Source organism: Pelophylax lessonae, assembly GCF_965119305.1.
Source record: "Pelophylax lessonae genome assembly, chromosome: 3".
Lineage (NCBI taxonomy): Eukaryota > Metazoa > Chordata > Amphibia > Anura > Ranidae > Pelophylax > Pelophylax lessonae.
This window is the reverse complement of record NC_138770.1, coordinates 615,967,033-615,989,035: the sequence shown is the minus strand read 5'-3', so window position 1 is coordinate 615,989,035 and position 22,003 is coordinate 615,967,033. Positions and strand designations below refer to the sequence as shown.

The following is a 22,003-nucleotide window of genomic DNA, read 5'->3' as shown; positions in this document are numbered from 1 at the left end:
GATAAAGTCTTCCTAATCGGGTGACAGACAAAAATAAAGACCTCAAACTCTTCCACACTATGTATAACTAAAGAACGATAGGAGTTGGGCTCTATGCTACCAGAGTTGATGAGATGCTTTAAAAACTCAGCAATATGAGACTGTATAAAGGTGGAAAACAGTTTTATAGGAGTAAAACGGTTCTTCAAGTGGGAAAATACGCATCGCACATATACAAGCACTCCCATTGAAGTCGAGTGCCAAAAATGTTACACTAAAAAATATCACGTTCTTGAGCGTAGGGCTTCAAGCTACAAGCAACTGATCTTCAAAATTTGAACAGGCACAATTACAGACAACGGGATTCTGCATATTGAATGTTGTCAAGCATAAGTAAACAATACAAAACACTCAGGTATGAATAGGAGACAATCTTTGGTAGCCCCCTACCCATATAAGAAGGCATTAAATTGATACTAAACATGCACTGTTTATTTTACATTGTCCCTTCTCTTTCTGTATATGGATGATGGGATGTTGGGAGCGGGATATTACATATAGATTAATGGAAGAATCACCTCCCTCTTATTCTAAGACACAGGCTGGAGAGGCGTGACACAGCTTGTGACTGGCAGAAATCCACCCACACCATGTTATTTCCCAAAAAATATTAAAGATTTTATTTCAAAAATATATTTGTATAAGGTACTTAGATGTAATTTTTCTATTAAAATAATTACAGTAGCAACATATCTACTAAATAAAGAGTGAAAAATTCAAGTAGAGATAGTGGCGCTACCAATATCACCCGTGAAAGAAGTGAATGTCTAGATGCAAAGTCCACAACACAACAGAAATTCCATATTTAAACAAACAGCATAAATGTCTATAAAAAAGTAATAGAGTCTTTCAATGGCTGTCCACCACACCACGTGTACCAGTGTCACCGCTCCCTTTCAGATATCCACTCACCGGATGTATTTATAACAAATATTCTCAAATTGGAAAAAAACAGCGGATACCTGCTCTAGGGTTAATGGTAGTTCGCAAATGGTGTCCAATCCTCAATAGTGCTCCATTAGGTACATGGCATAGGTGTGAAAGAAAAAAAGAAATGCCCATAGTGTAATATCGTACAAACACTTATTAAAAAGCCAACTAGACCTCATATAGTAAACTCACAATGTGCATATAAAATTAACGCATAACAGCAGCAGGTAAGCTGACATATCTTGGTCGTGGCGGACCGAACACAAAGGATTCCGTGTCTCACCCAACCACTTGTCATACTCTGGGTCGTTGTTTCCAGTTTAGCATAACTAATCACTTCCAGTTCCCGTACAACCACGTCCCAATGTGTTTCGTCATACCAACTACGTCCTGGGATTGTTATGCGTTAATTTTATATGCACATTGTGAGTTTACTATATGAGGACTAGTTGGCTTTTTAATAAGTGTTTGTACGGTATTACACTATGGGCATTTCTTTTTTCTTTCACACCTATGCCATGTACCTATGTAGCACTATTGAGGACGGGACACCATTTGTGAAATACTATCAACCCTAGAGAGGCTATCTGCTGTTTTTGCCAGTAAGAGACATTTTTGGCATATACATCCGGTAAGTGGAAATCTGAAAGGGAGTGGTGACACAAGTACACGTGATGTGGTGGACAGCCGTTGAAAGACTATTACTATTTTATGGGCATTTATGCTGTTTATTTAAATATGGACTTTCTATTGTGTTGTGGACTTTTGCATGTAAACGTTCACTTCTTTCACGGGTGATATTGGTAACGCCACTACTTGAATTTTTCACTCTTTGTTTGTTTAGTAGATACGTTGCTAATGTTTTTGTGTGTTTAAGTGGCAGCGGAATACACATACATTTATATATATATATATATATAATTTTTATTTTAAACCGTTTTAGACATGGCGCAGTGGTAGGATGGTTGTAGTAGTGCGCCTTGATTACGCATCCTGTGTTTACAAAATAATTACAGTGTCATCATCCATATACAGAAAGAGAAGGGACAATGTAAATTAAAAACAGTGTGTGTTAAGTATCAATTTAGTCTCTTGCCGACCAAGTAATGCGTATACACTGCAAGAAATTTTGGCTTTACCGCCAAGCCACTGCACCTATGTGTCCTTGATGGCCTGAGGATTTTAAGCTGCAAGTGCACACTCCCAAGCACACAGACAGAGCGGTCAGTTCTTGGTTAAGACGTCTAATTGGGAGCCAGCGGGACAAGCTCCCCATCATGTGACTGCTGTGAGATCCAATCACAGTGATCACATGATACAGAAGGCACGTGTTAAGGGGTTAAACAGGCTTATACGTATCCTACTCAAGAAAACCCTTCCATCAAAGATTTTTTCTTCCAACATATTTGAATGCGGGTGCTTACACCTTAGTGCATATAGACAAGGCTTTAATTACATCGAAGCGCTCAATGCCTGTGACAGATAATCATATGTACAGTAATATTATGTAAACAATGATTTGCCCAAATAAAAATCATTAAAAGTCTAGCATAAGCATATTAGATCCGCGAATTATGCTCCTGTCACAGCGCGGAAATCCTGCAATGTTTGGTCTTCTCCGACAGTATTAATTAGAAGGCGTAAAATGTTCCACTAATTAGCACGTTTCAATTAGACTTCACAGTATAAATGTTTCAGTACCTTGGCGTCCCTCGTCGTTCGTAAACAAGCCGGCGTCGCTGCTGCTAATACTGCTGGATTCGCTGGAAAAAAAAAAATGGAGAACAAAACGATCAATCAGGGCAGACAAAAATATACAGGATTCAAAGTCATTTTCTCTATTTTCTGGGTCCAAAAAAAGGAAAAGGAAAGAAAATCAAATGTGTTTGTAATCAGGCTGCAAATGCCATGGTTTTATGAACTGCCGAGCATATTATTTTTGGCACATAAAACCTCAGGAATCTAATGGGACACTGACAGGGAGCCAGATGTGTCTGCATGGAGGTGCTGACACAAGTGATGAATTTTATTATTTGCCTCCATCAAACGCTCGCTGCTCTCTTTTTAATGCCGAGCCATTCGGTGTGATCTCAGAAGACGGCTGCTCCAGGAGGGAGCAATGTTGGCTGGAAAAGTCTGTTGGAGACCTTCCTTTTGCAAATAAAAACACACCAGCCTGAAAAAAGAGAGAGATTAATCTTCGCAAAGCTTGAAAGTTCTTCACAGCAAAGATCAGCAACTAGACAAGGTTAGCTGAACTTCTGATTATTAGGATACAAAAGTCTGCGCTATCTGCGGACATGATTGGATGCTACAACGGGGCTGGACCAATCCCAGGAGCCGAATTACAAGCATGCATACAACTGACACCTGGCATCTAACTCTACAGTCTTTTCTTTTTTTCTACTGTTGTCAATTTAAAGCAAAATGAATAGTCCATTAGGGGCTTGTTTACACCAAGTACAGTCAAACGCGTTTTTAAACTCAGTACACAGGCGTATACAAAAAAATGGATGCGCTTTAATGAGCCTAGCTAACACCAATGTAGTGCCTTTATGTGCAAAAAAAAAACCAAACAAACAACAGCATGCTGCATTTTTTGCACTGGAATGCAAGCAAAGCATGTAAATGCAACTCAGAAATGTATATATATATATATATATATATATATATATATATAAAAATAATGCTAAAAACGCAAGTGCATGTAAATACGCATGCAGTACCTTACAATGAATGTGTGGATTACAAGCCCTTAGGCTCCATTCACACCTGGGCGTTTTTGAGCGTTTTTCAGCTCCAAAAATGCTAAAAAAAAAAAAACGTTCCAAAACGCCCAACAAGTAAAACCCCATTCATTTAAATGGCCCCAGTTCACAACTGAGCGTTTTGCAAAACGCCTGTAGCTGAAAAAAGAACACGAGCTTCTTTTTGGGCTGATTACCAGCGTTTTTGATAGATGTCAATGCCTGCCTCCAAAAACGCCTGAAAATCGTGGTAAAAAAATGCGCGAAAACGCTACGCTCAAGTGTGAATGCAGCCTTAGCCTATGTTCACATCAGTGCTGCTGCATAATTACACCTTTTTCAGTGCATCTTTGTAGCATGTGTTTTTAATGCACTTTCAAGCTATATGCTGTTTTTGTAAGAGTGCCACAATCAGTGCCCATAGTGCTGCCAGTCAGTGCCCATCAGTGCCTAGATGAGCAAGCACTGATGGGCACGTACTGGCAGCACCATGGGCACTGATTGTGGACACTGTGGGCACTGATTGGCACTTTATTTTAATTTTCTGTAATCAGGGCCCTGATTACCTGTCTTTGTCTCCCCTGTGAGGAGGAGCCACTGATCGGCTCTCCTCACACACTGACAGTACTTCCTCATTTACATGTGACTGGCTGTGATTGGACGCAGCCGATCACATGGGTAAAGAGTCATGTCACTGACTCTTTACCAAGATCGGGGTCGTGCCATGTCCTAGCAACACGGCACGTCCACGATCGCCACCCCTGCGCGCCCGCGAGGCAGTTCTGGTGCGCCGTCATATGATGGCATCCCAGAACAATGGATGCACCGCTCCGCCGTCATTTGACGGCAGACAGGTAAGAAGTGGTTAAGTTTTTTCGGACCAAGCTCGTCCAAATTAACTTTTTGCTTCACTAAGTGCTGCAGTGTCTCTAAGCACTGTATGTACTGCAAGTAACTGCAGCTACATACATTTACACAATCCTGGGCTCTGGCTGTGTGACAGAGGCTTCCCGTATCACACCCAGAATGGGGCTCAGCCATTCATAGGCAGCTTTTTAGTCTGTGAATGAATGCAAAGCTTCCTCTTATTAGCCAAGTCTCACAGTGTGATGACATCAGCCCACCCCCTCCCTTCGCCAATCAAAGGAAGCTTTGTATTCATTCACAGAAACTGCCTATCAATGGCTGAGCACCGCTCAGACCAACTCGGTTTTGTTTCGAGTGCGATACGGGAAACCTGTCTTACAACCAGAACCCAGCATTGTGTAAATGTATGTAGCTGAAGTTACACTCAGTACATACAGTGCTTAGAGACACTGCAGCACTTCGTAAAGCAAATAGTTCATTTGGACCAGCTTGGTCCAAACAAACTATTTAAAGTGACATGAAACATGGACATCAGCTTTACATCAAACTTGTATGACCTGTGAGCTGAAAAGCAGAAGAAAAAAAAAAAATAATAATTATGGAGAGGGGCCAACAGGAGACACAGAACTCTGGGGAGGAAATCACCACTGCAATAATATTCACCAAAAATGGAGCACAGAGCAGGCAGAGGTGCGGGGCGGTTGCAGGCCTCCTAGGTGTGAGTCACTTGTTCACAACGTTTTTTGTCATATAAGATTCTATTTATAAAAATATTCACATAGCAATTTTCCCAGTGAAAATTAATAAACATTCATTCTGTGTGAATGGGGAAAAAAATGAACGCCATTAGATTATTTCCTGGGCTGGTGATTTTAAAGAAAAGTATGGGGTTTTAAAAAACAAAAACAGTTGTACTTGCCTAGGTGGATGCAGCATCGATCTGTGATGCTGCCTCTGTCCTCCGCTCTAAGACTGGAAACTGAGCAATCAAAGAAAGCTGATCGCTCAGTTCTTAGTCTTCAGTTTTCTTCTTTGCTCACTGGATCGCAGGACTGTGGAGGGAGCGGTAGCGACTGGCCTTAGGCTCTCAGCTGGCATTTGGATGGATCTTGACTGTAAAGTAAGGATCGATAAAGAGCCTTGATTGGGCTGAGTGACGTCAGCTGGCAATAGGCTTTAGCCCGCTGTCGGCTCAAAATGGGTCACAGGAGTGCAGAAATAACTGCACTCCTGTGATCCATAGAAGTATAGCCAAAATAGCTTTGGCCATACTTCTCCTTTAAGACGAAAAATACTGCATTAAGCCAATTGATATCGCTAATTATCATAGGAAATTCCTAAAATACTTAGTGCCACTTGGTGGCTAAAAGCAGTATTTTCGACCTTAAGGTGGTTGTAAATCTCAGGCATGAAATATGAACAAAGCATATCCTCTATAGTGTGTATTTCTCAATCCAGAGCACTAAGTGTCAGTTTTGGCTGCTGCTTAATGCCTCTGATATCGGCATAAATCACTTCTGACAAGTTTTCTGACACCAAGAGAAAAATGGAGACAGGAGAGGGACATCTAGCTGATTGACAGCCTCAGTTCTGTTCCTGTTTGAAGGGGGTGTGTCCCTTCCCTCCAATCACCTCTCAGACCTCTCCTCACTGAGCCCCGCAGAGTGTAACTTCAGCTCTCCGTCCCTTTTTTTTCCTAACAGCTCAGACAAGCTATATAAATTCTGGACTTTGAAGGGATGAAAAGAAGAAGAGTGCAGATAAACAGATATAACTTATGTAGGAGGAATGGCTTCATCTCTGTGCATCACCTGAGGCCAGTCACTTCACAAAATTTGCCTGGGAATCAAGGCTGCAATCTTAGGTTCCTGCAGGCTGTCAGTGTAGCTGTGTGCCCGTTACTGAATTACAGGAAGAAACAATGAACTACTTAAGAGAGCTCACCAATGCCCTGGTAATTCAATGAGAACTAAAAGCCATCAACCGCAAAGGCTGTTCTTTTAGTTCATTCATTCACAGAACTCTGTGAATTAGGGGGGGGCGGCAGGAACATGTGGAACATGTAACATGTTCCCAAAGATGAAGATATCCTTCAATATAGGTTTGGAAGGACACTTTAATCATGGGCATACCAATAGCAAGATTTGCCCAAAGTGGTATTTGCCCTTCCCTTAACAAGGTACAAAGAACTCATGCCTAGCTTTCATTTCTATTCCCCATGTCATCCCCAGTACAACCTGTCACTCATGTTCTCGTCCGACCCCTTATGTTCTTCATATTCCATCTTGTCTTTGTTTCCAAGTACCATGTCTTCTCCTTCTACCACAACGCCCTCATCGGGAACTTCATGCCCATGTTTCGGTGCTATCTTCCTTTTTTTCACTTTGCTCTTCATTACGTCCAGGTGTTGATAATGTTTACAGTCATTGTCTATTGGCTGATCACGACTTTGAGACAAAGTCATCGCACTAGTGACGTCCGCCGGAGGATCTATGGCCATCCGTTTCACTTTCCGTCTCCTTCGCAAGGTTCTACTGTCAGCAACTAAGTCAGACTCATGCCACAAAGGCCTTTTATTACGTATAGTATTGATGTTTGAGGATGGTCTCCGTTTGGCTAGTAAGAGCTGATCGTCGGAGTCGCTGTCTTTTTTGTTGTTGCCAACGCACTCTCGATAGTCCTTGTTCTGTTCTTCTAAACTAGAGTCGGAGCCATCACTAAGGCAGTGCCCGGGCTCCCAGGGGTGATGGGTATTGTCGGAGCGCCTTTTCCTTCCCCTCCGCTTGCGCGCTTGCCGTTTCAGGAGACATGAGATACTGCGGGAGTGATCCCCGGTGTCTGCAAAGCATCCTCTGGCCTGCTCGGAGCTTTCTTCCAATGCTGACACAAGGTCATGGACAAGCTCTTCCATAGTCCTACTGAAATGCCTGTGGAAAAAGAGAATGATATCACCATAAAAGAAGACAATTTCAGATTTTAGAGAACACATACATCTTATTGTTTTTGCAGCCATACTGGGAAGACACTTACTTTATCTATCAAAGGAGTAAAGAGGACCAATGCGCTACCTCAAAAGTGTAAATCTATAACTCAAAAATTTATCAAGAATAGAATGATGAAGAAAAAGCAGCAAATTCTATTTGGTGTCCCCACCGTGTATAAGAAATAAAGAAAAACAGAAAATCGGCGCTAATTCACAAATAAATCCCTCGTAATATTACAATAAACAAATTAATAGTGCACAAATGATCATACGCTGCCGTGCCTATATAATAATGCACTCAATGTATACCTATATGTATACCTACTTTATCTATGTTTCCATTCACATAACATAACTTTAACCTACTGCCGACCGCTCACAGTAAATATACTGCGAGTGGGCGGCAGGTGCGTACGCAGAAACATACATGTTTCGGGCTTTCTTCAAGGTTTGGGGCACGCCCTGCGACCCCTGCCAACCCGTGCTGTGATTGCACACCGCAAGAGTTTGGCAGCAGATTTCAGCCAATAATTTCCGCAGAAACCTGCTGATCGGCTGTGTCCAATCACGCACAGAGTTCTCTGCTTACAAATACACACAACTCTGTGCGCACAGAGACGGCGATCTGGCTGCTTCTTCTCCCTGGTTCACGGGCTCCGGCACTGTGAGCGGCCAGAGCCCTTGGTTCCGGCAAGAAACTCTGGCACAATATGCAGGACCTTCAGTGCGCATGCGCCGCTGACATTAGCGGCTGCATGCAGGGTGAACATCTCCCAAACGGTGCAAGTTTAGGATATATTAATTTACAACAGGTAAGCCTTATTATAGGCTTACCTGTAGATAAAAATAACACAGTGGGGTATACACCTACTTTAATGAACTTTTAAAAATCACTGTCCCTACATCTGTCCCCCAATTACACATTGCAAGCTATTCCTTTTTTTTTTTTCTCCATGTCCCATTGGAGAGAATTCTTTTTACATCACATCAAACAAGAAATTAGAGAAAATGTGTCCAAAATGAGGGAAATCGCCTCTCAGTAAGCTGACACTGGAATAACTATCACTATTGGAAGATTTTCCCTTTAGGCCCGGTTCACTCTGCTGTGACTTCAAAGTCACAGAAATTTAAAGCCGACATCCTAACACGACTTGCATACAACTTTTTTAAGAGAAGTCAATGCAAGTTATGCTGAAGTCCCACCAAAAGTAGTGCAGGAACCTTTTTTTTAAGTTGGAGGGACTAAAAGTTACTCCTATTAGAATGCTTCCATTGCACTTATTGGGGAGCGACTGGTCATGCAACTTGTCTCAAAGTCGGGGTGCATGTCCCACCAGTACGAACCAGGCCTTACTGCTGTCCTGGTGACAACTCCAAATTCTCTCTTTCTTTCAATCTTGGTGATAATAATGTCCCCAGCTGGGACACAGACAACAGTAAAAACTTCATAAAGGCTCAAACCTCTCACACTATCCAAAATCCCCTGTCCTCTGCAGCGCATCCACCACTCTTCAATCTCTAAGGCTTCATGCACACAATGCCTACTTTGACCACCGTCCGCAGGAAAATGCAAAACACGACAAAATCATGCCACAATTTTGCCGTAGTTTGCGTTTTCCCGCAGCCGACGGTCAAAACGTTCATATACTGAACGCGATTCTTCCGTGGTCAGTAAAGGGAAGTTGAAGCTCACCTAACCGCAACAGCTCCTACATTCTGGTAAAAGCCATGTGTAAATGGCAGACATTGGAGTAAGTCACAAGCAAGTCTCAAGTCTTAAGCCTCGTACACACGAGTCGAAAATCAGCAGGAAAGTTTCGTCCGACGACCGATCTGCCGATTTTCAGCTTGTTAGTATGATGCTTCCGACAACCGACTCCGACTTTTCAGCCGAAAAAAATCTGGTGTGCAGGCTATAAAATTTTTGTCCTCCGTCAAAACACGGCTGATTTTTGTGCAGTCAGTACAGATTTCGACAAGGAAAAATTTAATGAGCAAGACTGGGCATGCTCAGAGAAGAAAGAACACAAAGAAAGCAATCCAACACATGACATCACTTCTGAAGTAGAATTTTGTCGGGCGAGAAAATTTGTGTGCAGTCTAGGCACATTCCAACCAACAAAACACCACTCTGGACAAAAGACGGACGATCGGTCGGCCGATAATCGTTGTGTGTGTAATAGGCATTACCCTTCAAGTCTCAAGCAAGTCCCAAGTTACTGTGGCGAAAAGTAAGCAAGTCAAGTCGAGTCTGCTAGAAGTCAAGCAAGTCAAGTCATTTATTTTGGTCAAGTCACAAATCAAGTCAAAATACTGATCTACCCCAATTTTCACCTTTAAATCAGTTAAAAGTCAGTGGTCAGGAAAGGTTTTGTTTTATTTTCAACATTAACAAAACAGCTTAGTGCTTTTTCTTGGCATATTAAAGAAACACTTTGAATGCCCAAACAGCTCAAAATCCTTCGTCCGGTCATGTTTCAACATCAAGTATTTCCATTGTTAAACAGCCAGTGTCCTAAAATCTGAACACACTGAGGTGTTTTAAGTGACTGTGGTGTCAGAAACATAACAGGCACATTCATTTTGCTTTAACACATCTTGAGAAAATGCAAATATTTAATAACTTAAAAAAGTAAAGTAATTTCGAGTCATATGTCTCAAGTCAAAGTCAAGTCTCAAGTCATGAATACCAAGTCAAAGTCAAGTCGAGTCTTTTATTAATTTTAGTCAAGCAAGTCTCAGGTCCTCAAACTGGTGACTTAAGTCTGACTAAAGCCCCGTACACACGCACCGATTGTCGGCCGAACGATCGCCCGTCTTTTGTCCAGTGCTGTCGTGTTGGTTGAAAAGTGCTCAAGACTGCACACGAATTTTGTCGGCCAACAACAACCAACTTCAGAAGTGATGTCATGTGATGGTTAACTTTCCGTGTGTTTTTTTCTTCTCTGAGCATGCCCAGTCTTGCTCATCTGGCTTTTGTCGGCCGAAATCTGTACTGACTGACGAACAATCGGCCGTTCTGGTGACGGCCAACAAAAATTTTATAGCATGCAGACCAGATTTTGTTTGGCCGAAAAGTCGCAGTCGGTTGTCGGAAGCATCATACTAACAAGCCGACAATCGGCCGATCGGACGTTGCCCGAACATTTATGGCCGACAATTGGTACGTGTGTACGGGGCTTTAAGTCAAGTCATGTGACTCAAGTCCCCCACCTCTGGTAAATGGACACATAGGCTTTTATGAAATTAAGTTTAGGAGCTTTTCCAAAAAAAAATATCAAAAGCTGATAGTGTACATAAAGCCTTAAAGAGGTTGTAAACTCATACACACTTTTTTTTTGTTCGACCTGAAAGAGAAACACATAATGAGCTAGTATGCATCGCATACTAGCTCATTATGCAATACTTACCTTAGAACGAGCCCCCGCCGTGCAGTCCGCTTACCTCTATGACGGGCGACATGTCCAGTCGCCCGTCTTCCGGGATCGCGGCATCCGGCCATCTGATTGGCCCGGAGCCGCGGTGACGTCACTCCCACGCACGCGCGCGGGAGCAGATGGTCACGGCACGGGACTCTGAAGGAACGGCACCAGCGGCCGTTCCTTCAGAGCGCATGCGCCAGAGATGTCACTGGCTGCATGTAAGGTAAATATCTCCTGAACGGTACAAGTTTAGGAGGTATTTACAGTACCTATAGGTAAGCCTTATCATAGGCTTACCTATAGGTAAAAGTGTCAGAGGAGGGTTTACTTCCTCTTTAAGGTAGCAGGATACCCAGGCAGTACTCTCCTCAAGTACATAAAAGGGTAGAGGACTCCAGTGCAAGCGCTATGCATAGCAGAAGATGCCTGGTGGTCCTGAAGAAGAAGAAAGACAAAGTAAAAGCTGGAACCCAAACACAGCACATGAGAGGAGTGCAGCTCCCTACACAGTCCCCGTACAGTGCTACTTCCATGTCAGAGGAAACAATGGAGAGTGATCTATGACAGGGGTCTCCAAACTTTCTAAAACGAAGGGCTAGTTTTTTGGTCCTTCAAACTTTAGAGGGCCAGACTGTGACCAGTGGAAGTAGAAACTGCCCTAGCATCAGTGGGAGTAAATCTTTGGTATTAGGGGAAGGAACGGTGCCCTATCCTTGTGTGTCAGTGGAAGAAATAGTGATTAATTGTTGTCAATGGGAGAAATAGTGTCCCATTGTTGATGTTAGATGCAGAAATTATGCCCCATTGTTCATGTCAGAGGTAGAAATTGTGCCCCATCCTTGAGAGTCAGTGGAAGAAACAGCTCCCCATTTGTTGGGCGTCAGTGGAATAAAGAGTGCTAAATTGTTGGTGTCAGTGGGAGATATAGTGCCTCATTGTTGATGCTCGTGGCAGAAATGATGCCCAATTGTTGGGGTCAGTGGGAGAAATACTGTCTCATATCAGTGGGAGGAATAGCGCCCCAAAGAGGTTGATGAAAGCAAACAAAGGGCCGCATCTGGCCCCCAGGCCACAGTTAATCTAGGAGTAGGAAATTCTTTTTAAAGGTTTGGGGTGCAGCGGTTCCCGTGAAGTGTGGGTAAAGTTACGCTCTAGTGTGCTGCCCTGAAAAAGGCGGCTTACGAAATGTTCTTTTAAATGTTTGAGATCATTTTGTATAGGAAACTACAATCCCTGCTTACAATCTAACGTCCATTCCATTTATTCACACATACACCAAGCACAGGAACCCATGTCCCCAGCACCAAAAAAGATTACAATGCCACTACATTGGTCATTATTGGTCTATACCTTCTCCTTCTGGTAAAGGGTAAATTATTAATATCTGTCTCCCCATTCTGCTTGCTGCAGCTCAGAACCCGCCTGTAAACTTTCAGCTCTATCGCTGGAACAGATAAGCCTCTTCCCCGGTGTTCTCTTCAACAATGCCGTCTGTCTGGCAAGCTTCTTTCCCTGCCGGGATATCATGGAGAGGACGACACAACCAGAAGCCAAAAAGCCTTTCAGGCATAAGCTATTGTGCCTATGAAGACATTATTCTGTTTGGCACTAGCGGGGTACCAAGCACAAAAGGGCTCGGGGAACAAATCATCCATTCATAAATTTGTATTATAGAAATGTATTAGCCTCTATCAATTTCTGCACAGCCATTACAATCAAATTTAACAGGGTTATCCGAGAAAGATTGCCTTCATAGGCTAACTTTACAGGTCCAACAGATGTGATGGGTAATCAAGTAGGGAAAATCATTGAGCATTTCCATAGAAAAAGATGCTTTCACTTTAAAATGTCAGATTTATTTTTACTATTTATTTCCAGACGTAAATATTAAAAGGGCAAAAGGAACCCACAGACATAAAAGGATCATTGTGAGATCGAGTAGGGAATCAGCAAACAATTGCACATGTATGGACAGAGCTGATCCATGCCAGGTCATGTAACCTTCAGGAGAAGAAATGACCTCCTGAATATATTCTATTGGTCAATCACTAATACTTCTCTGAAATCAGACCAATGCCCGTCGTGGCACAGCTTATGTCAACAAATCAGCGTAATAAATGAATGCATAAAGTTTAAAATAACAAATAAATCCCCCTTACATCTAGGAGTGTCCAGCAAAGTTCCCCCGTATGTCCAGGAGTGACCAGAAAAGTTCCCCCGTATGTCCAGGAGTGCCCAGCAAAGTTCTCCCGTATATCTAGGAGTGGCCAGCAAAGTTCCCCCGTATATCTAGGAGTGGCCAGCAAAGTTCCCCCGTATGTCCAGGAGTGCCCAGCAAAGTTCCCTTGTATATCTAGGAGTGCCCAGCAAAGTTCCCTTGTATATCTAGGAGTGCCCAGCAAAAGTTCCCCCGTATATCTAGGAGTGCCCAGCAAAGTTCCCTTGTATATCTAGGAGTGCCCAGCAAAGTTCCCTTGTATATCTAGGAGTGGCCAGCAAAGTCCCCTTGTATATCTAGGAGTGGCCAGCAAAGTTCCCTTGTATATCTAGGAGTGCCCAGCAAAGTTCCCTTGTATATCTAGGAGTGGCCAGCAAAGTTCCCTTTTATATCTAGGAGTGCCCAGCAAAGTTCCCTTGTATATCTAGGAGTGCCCAGCAAAGTTCCCTTGTATATCTAGGAGTGCCCAGCAAAGTTCCCTTGTATATCTAGGAGTGCCCAGCAAAGTTCCCTTGTATATCTAGGAGTGCCCAGCAAAGTTCCCCCCGTTTGGTTAACTATGCCGGTGTTCCGTGAGAATTACCTACCCGTGAGAAAAACCTACCCTCGTCACTTCCGGTGCACGGCAGTGTGTGTAATGCGGCGGTTACATTAAAACAGCTGTGCTGCAATATGAGTCATCTCCACTCCTATCCCGGTCACTTCCCTGATCTGGGCTAGTAAATATAAAAGCGGCAGCGGGTGTATGAAAAGATAAATCACGGAGCCTAGAGCCGCTTTTATATTTACTAGCCAAGATCAGGGTAGTGACAGGGACAGGAGCGGAGAGGACTCATATTGTAGCACAGCTGTTTTAATGTAACCGCCGTGTGGGTAGGTTTTTTTCAAGGACACCGTGATCATTTCATACTAGTGCGCATGCGCACTAGTCAGCTCCTCAACTCTTCCATTGCGTATCCGGGGCTGTGAGCATGCGCACTGCTGCGCTGCTCAGCTATTCCTGGCAAGAAGTGACGAGGGTAGGTTTTTCTCACGGGGTAGGTAATTCTCACGTTACACCGGCAGTAATAACATGCAACAAATCCGAAAGGCTGGTTGTACTAAGGTCGATTGATGGATCGACTTCAGTACAACCAGCCTGCCTATAAATAGATTGAATCTCAGCCTGTCCCTGCTGAAATCGGCCAAAATTTGATCCATCTATGGGTGGCTTTAATAGAGACGCAGTAGGGACTTACCTACACACCTGAATTTGAAAAGGCGTGCAAGGACAGGTGCATGGCCCAGAGATGCACACAGAACTCATAACACAGCCCTCTAAATATTACTCATTACCTAGTCAGCAATCCCAACCAAGCTTCACCATCAGTAATGTACATTTCTACTTCATTCTGATTAAGCCTTGGTTCACACTGCTGCTATGTCAGACATTGCATGCGATTTGCACCACAATGCTGTGCAGATCACATGTGATGTCTGTGCAATGCAAATTCAGCCATACAGTTGTATGGCTGAACTCTCATTGGACTCGCATGAAAAAGGTGCGGGAACCTTCCTCCCGCACTGGAATCGGATTGTATGGGTGTTCACACCGATTCGATCTGATTCCTGTTTGAATTCACAGCTTGCACTGCGATCAATCTGGGGTGTCATTAACTTTGTATTGACATCCGCAGCGGTTCGCAGTGGGCAGTATGAACTACCTGCGGTGAAGATGTGATGCCGGAACCCGTACTAGATTTGCGCTGGTTCCCACATCACATTTGTGTGAACCCAGACTAAAACTCCATGAAGCCAGTAAGGAAATGTCTGCAGTAGACATCCCGGCACCACCCTTGGTTTATGACCAGTGCAGCGTGAGTCACCTACCAGATCTCCATGTCTGTAATACTATAGATCCTCGGATGATGATAAAGGATACAAAGGAATGTTTACAATCCCACCACAGAACAAAATATGATGTCATCACAGAGCCAGCCAATCACAGATGAACAGAGATAAGACACATCTGCTTTAGGAACAGTTGCTATGAAAATAAATAATCCAGTAACAGGTGACGCAGCACTCCTCTTTCTTATTTATCAAATCCACAGCAAGACTAAGAGCTCGGTCACACACACGTGCATAAAAACGAATGGGAAAACTGTGCAGATTTCACATGCAGAGACATCAGTTTTCACGCCTGCCAGTTAAGCGCCCTATTCCCACCCAGTGTTCATTTCGTCAACCAAAACATTTGTCAAAATTTTCACGAACGGCCTTTTTACAATGATGAAAACTAAAACGAAAAGTACACCACATTTTCCTCCACTGATGAAAAATATGACGAAAATAAACTACGTTTTCGTTAACGAATGAAAATGAAATGTAGCTGTGAGGCAGAGACGTTTAACCTTGTGAACTTCCAGTTTCCACAGAGCTCCGCCTGCTTCCGCTCCCAGCAAGCAAGCCAAGTCCATAGCGTGCTTCCCTTAGCAGCAGTTAGCAGGCATTGCAGCCTGCATTACACGCCTCACAGTTCTCAAACGACCATCCAGAGCAGCAGTGTGAAACAAGCCTCCCAACAAAAGTCCTACTTCTGGTGACGACCGTCCAGAGCAGAGAACACTGAGTGTGTACATTACAATTACAGGCCTCCTCTGACCACCAGTATCCAGAGCACTGTGCATTACAGGCCTCCCCTCAGACCTGGGACCACAACCAGCACTGTGCATTACAGGCCTCTCAGAGTCAGACCACCATCCCAAAGCACTGTACATTACAGGTCTTCCCTCAGACCACTGACCAATATTACAGGCCTCTCAGAGTCAGACCAGAACAAACAAATGGGTATACTGGCGCAAGAAAAGAAAGGGAATCCAACAGTTGCTACCATACACAGTAAAAATGTCAAATGCACATATACACATGTAAAGTCCATTAAGAGTCCATATGTGTATAAAGTCCTTGGGCACCAAAGGCTGCTCTGCCACAAGTGAGAAGAGAGCTTGTAGGGTACTGTGGAAGAAAGACAGGCGTCACTCATCTATAGAGGCCTGAGGAAGGAGCGCATGCTCCGACAACGCGTCGACTACCTACGTCATCACGTCCCTACGTCACGACCGGGAGTTGTCGCCGGAAGCCCATCTCTGTGTTCCCGGCATCCAGGAAGTGCCAACATCCATTGGATACAGCGGATTACTTTTGTGGCACCCTGACGAACCCACCTCACGGACGGACCTTTAATATGTTACACACTGCCTTCTTTCACCTGCTCATTGTGAGCATATTGGTGTGTATTGATTCATTTTATTAAACTTTCCTTACTGCACTTAGAGTGGCACCTGTCTTTCTTCCTCAGAGTCAGACCACAGTCCAGAGCACTGTGTGCATTACAGGCCTCCTCAGACCACCGTCCAGAGCACTGTGTACATTACAGGCCTCCTCAGACCACCGTCCAGAGCACTGTGTACATTACAGGCCTCCTCAGACCACCGTCCAGAGCACTGTGCAGCATTACAGGCCTTCTCAGACCTCCATGCAGCATTACAGGCCTCTCAGAGTTAGACCACCATCCCAGAGCACTGTGTGCATTACAGGTCTCACCTCAGACCACCGATCAGTATTACAGGCCTCTTAGAATCAGACCACAGCCCAGAGCACTGTGTAGCAGTACAGGCCTCTCCAGGCAACCCTCCAGAGCATTGTGTGCATTACAGGACTCTTCAGACCACCGCCCAGAGCACTGTGCAGCATTACAGGTGTCCTCAGACCATTTAGAGTGGCAAAATCTGTATCTGTGAGTTTGTTTAAACCCTAAACCCATAAATTCTAAAACATGATATTAGATAAATTTCAGGAGTATATAATGAGTTTGGCAATTCTAGAGAAATGCTTAAATAATGCATTACAATTTAATTAGGCACATCAGATTTTAGTTAACTAAAATGATTTTATTCTACTAAAATGTACTGGAGATTTTAGTCGACTAAAGAACGACAAAAACTAAAACCCACTCAAACTCAAATTCAAAGATAAAATTAACATTGTTCACAACAATGTTGATGTCACGTCAATTTTTTTCCAGTGTAGAAAATTGCATACATCGTATGTTGCAGATTCCTGTGCAGAAAAAAATCCGCACGTGATACCAGTGTTGTGGTGTGAACAGAGAACAAATGCAGAAAAACTGACGTCTCTGCCCCACGGTGTGAACAAGGCCTAAGGTTGGCCATAGGAGGATTGTTTTTTTTTTCCATCAACCAGAGGACTGAAAAAATAAAAACAAATTGATTCCTCCATCCAACCCAAAAAGCAGAGAGGATTCTATCCAATTCCACTCTGCCCCGATAAGCAGAACTGTGATCTGATCGGAATGGAATCCACCCCATGTGAACAGGCCTTCTGCTGTGTGTGAGAGCAGTGATCCAGATTTCCACCATGTAGCTGAAACAGGGCAGCTTTATAGTTCTAAAAAGTAAAATATAATGTTTAAAAAAAATAAAATACATATAATTTTCTTAAAATGCAACAAACCATGACTTTAATTAAGCTTTAAAGTGGTTGTAACCCCCCCAATGTTTGTATCTACAGGTAAGCCCCTAATAAGGCTTACCTATAAGTACTGTAAATATCTCCTAAACTTGCACCATTTAGGAGATATTTACTATATACTGTGCCGATGACGCATGCGCTCTGAAGAAACAGCCGCCCACAAATGTGCGGGAGTGACATCACGTGGCTCTGGCCAGTAGCACAGCCAGAGTCCGCAGACCCGGAAGGACAGCCGAAGATTGATGCGGCCTCCAGCGGGGACGACAAGGGCTTTGTTTGGAGGCAAGTGTCACATAATGTGCTAGTATGCTATGCATACTAGCACATTATGCCTTTACTTTCAAGGTAAGGAAAAAAAAAAAAAAACGGACTTTACTTTCCCTTTAAGGTATTTACTGACACATTTAGTGGTCAATACATCAGACAAGGGAGAATGCTCTGTTTCTGGAGTAAGTTAGAAAATGTATACAAACATTTACAAAGACTCTACATGCACCAACACTTCCTTCTTCTATACCGGGGACTTGTATAAAACAACACACACATTGGGCCCATTCACACGTTTTGGTCACACATTTGCTGCTATAAGGTTTATTGAGTTTTACAGTGCACTCTTACCACCGTCCATTCATTTTACATGGGCCCCAAAACCACTACATTCATTTCCCAGTAGAGTTGCAGTGTGCCATAGAGCAGGCATGTTCTCTAGATGCCTTGGGGTACCACTGAAAATGAATAGCAACATAATTAGTGTGTTACCTAGTGTTGTGTAATACATTACCATAATGCAAAGGTGTGAATGGGTCCTTATAGTGCAGGGTAGAGACATTTAAAGAAGTTTTCTAAGGTAGCAGCAGTGCTAAAGTATCAAAAGCACCCACGTCATGGAAGCTCATCCAAACCACTGCATCAAGGCAGAGCACCCGGACTAGAGCTCCCAAACCCCCACATCAAAGCAGAGCCCCCAAAACTCCCCCAACAGAGCCACCAAAACCCCACACACACACGTCAGAGCAAAGCCCCCAGACACCCACCCACACACATCAGAGCCCCCAGACACCCACCCACACACATCAGAGCTCCCAGACACCCACCCACACACATCAGAGCCCCCAGACACCCCCACCCACACATCAGAGCCCCCCAGACACCCCCACCCACGCATCAGAGCCCCCAGACACCCCCACCCACACATCAGAGCCCCCCAGACGCCCCCAGACACCCCCACCCACACATCAGAGCCCCCAGACACCCACACTCACACATCAGAGCTCCCAGACACCCCCACACACACATCAGGGCAAAGCCCCCCCCCCCCCCCCACACACACACACACACACGTCAGAGCAAAGCCCCAGAGACACACACCCACACACATCAGAGCCCCCCAGACACCCCCACCCACACAACAGAGCCCCCATACACCCCCACCCACACATCAGAGCCCCCAGACACCCACACACACACATCAGAGCAAAGCCCCCCCCCCCCACACACACACACGTCAGAGCAAAGCCCCAGAGACACACACCCACACACATCAGAGCCCCCAGACACCCCCACACACACACATCAGAGCAAAGCCACACACACACACACACACACGTCAGAGCAAAGCCCATAGACACCCACCCACACACACACGAGCCCCCAGACACCCCCACCCACACATCAGAGCCCCCAGACACACACACACACACACACACACACACCAGAGCCCCCAGACACACACACACACATCAGAGCCCCCAGACACACACACACACACATCAGAGCCCCCAGACACACACACACACACACACACACACATCAGAGCCCCCAGACACACACACACATCAGAGCCCCCAGACAGACACACACATCAGAGCCCCCAGACACACACACACACACATCAGAGCCCCCAGACACACAAACACACAAACATCAGAGCCCCCAGACACACACACACAAACATCAGAGCCCCCAGACACACACACACAAACATCAGAGTCCCCACACACACACACACACACATCAGAGCCCCCAGACACACACACACACACACACATCAGAGCCCCCAGACACACAAACACACACAAACATCAGAGTCCCCAGACACACACACACAAACATCAGAGTCCCCAGACACACACACACAAACATCAGAGTCCCCAGACACATCAGAGCCCCCAGACACACACACACACACACACACACACACACATCAGAGCCCCCAGACACACATCAGAGCCCCCAGACACACACACACACACACACACACATCAGAGCCCCCAGACACACACACACCAGAGCCCACAGACACACACACACATCAGAGCCCCCAGACACACACACACACATCAGAGCCCCCAGACACACACACACACACATCAGAGCCCCCAGACACACACACACACCCATCAGAGCCCCCACACACACACAAACATCAGAGCCCCCAGACACACACACACAAACATCAGAGCCCCCAGACATACACACACATCAGAGCCCCCAGACACACACACACATCAGAGCCCCCAGACACAAACATCAGAGCCCCCAGACACACACACACACACATCAGAGCCCACAGACACACATCAGAGCCCACAGACACACATCAGAGCCCACAGACACCCACCCACACATCAGAGCCCCCAGACACCCCCACCCACACATCAGAGCCCCCAGACACCCCACACACACATCAGAGCAAAGCCCCCCCCCCCCCCCACACACACACACACGTCAGAGCAAAGGCCCAGAGACACACACCAGAGCAAAGCCCATAGACACCCACCCACACACATCAGAGCCCCCAGACACCCCCACCCACACACATCAGATTCCCCCAGACACACACACACACACATCAGAGCCCCCAGACACACACACACACACATCAGAGCCCCCAGACACACACACACACACACATCAGAGCCCCCAGACACACACATCAGAGCCCCCAGACAGACACACACACACACACAAACAAACATCAGAGCCCACAGACACACACACACATCAGAGCCCCCAGACACACACGCACACACACATCAGAGCCCCCAGACACACACACACACACACACATCAGAGCCCCCAGACACACACACACAAACATCAGAGCCCCCAGACACACACACACAAACATCAGAGCCCACAGACACACACATCAGAGCCCACAGACACACACACACACACACACACACACACACATCAGAGCCCCCAGACACACACACATCAGAGCCCCCAGACACACACACATCAGAGCCCCCAGACACACACACATCAGAGCCCCCAGACACATACACACACCAGAGCCCCCAGACACACACATATATCAGAGCCCCCAGACACACACACACATCAGAGCCCCCAGACACACATCAGAGCCCCCAGACACACATCAGAGCCCCCAGACACACACACACACATCAGAGCCCCCAGACACACACACATCAGAGCCCCCAGACACACACACACACACACACACACATCAGAGCCCCCAGACACACACACACACATCAGAGCCCCCAGACACACACACACACCAGAGCCCCCAGACACACACACACACATCAGAGCCCCCAGACACACACACACACACATCAGAGCCCCCAGACACACACACACACACACACATCAGAGCCCCCAGACACACACACACACACACACATCAGAGCCCCCAGACACACACACACACACACACACACACACATCAGAGCCCCCAGACACACACACACACACACACATCAGAGCCCCCAGACACACACACACACACATCAGAGCCCCCAGACACACACACACACACATCAGAGCCCCAGGAACACACAACACACACACATCAGAGCCCCCAGACACACACACACACACACATCAGAGCCCCAGACACACACACACACATCAGAGCCCCCAGACACACATCAGAGCCCCCAGACACACATCAGAGCCCCCAGACACACATCAGAGCCCCCAGACACACATCAGAGCCCCCAGAACACACACACACACACATCAGAGCCCCCAGACAAAAATCAGAGTCCACACACACACACACACATCAGAGCCCCCAGACACACACATCAGAGCCCCAGACACACACAGACACACATCAGAGCCCCCAGACACACACAGACACACATCAGAGCCCCAGACACACATCAGAGCCCCCAGACACACATCAGAGCCCCCAGACACACATCAGAGCCCCCAGACACACATCAGAGCCCCCAGACACACACACACACACCACACACACACATCAGAGCCCCCAGACAAAAATCAG

The 22,003-nt window shown here is 45.6% G+C and overlaps 1 protein-coding gene across 1 annotated transcript in view; it reads right to left on the bottom strand.

Annotated features, from left to right (window-relative positions):
* GPATCH2 (G-patch domain containing 2) overlaps positions 1–22,003 on the bottom strand; it is a 303,764-nt gene that overhangs the window by 275,462 nt on the left and 6,299 nt on the right. The window contains exons 2-3 of the mRNA XM_082249587.1: positions 6,821–7,510; positions 2,671–2,732 (exon numbers count right to left, since the gene is read on the bottom strand). Coding sequence (XP_082105713.1) covers positions 2,671–2,732; positions 6,821–7,510 — 752 coding nt within the window. The remainder of the gene's footprint in view (positions 1–2,670; positions 2,733–6,820; positions 7,511–22,003) is intronic.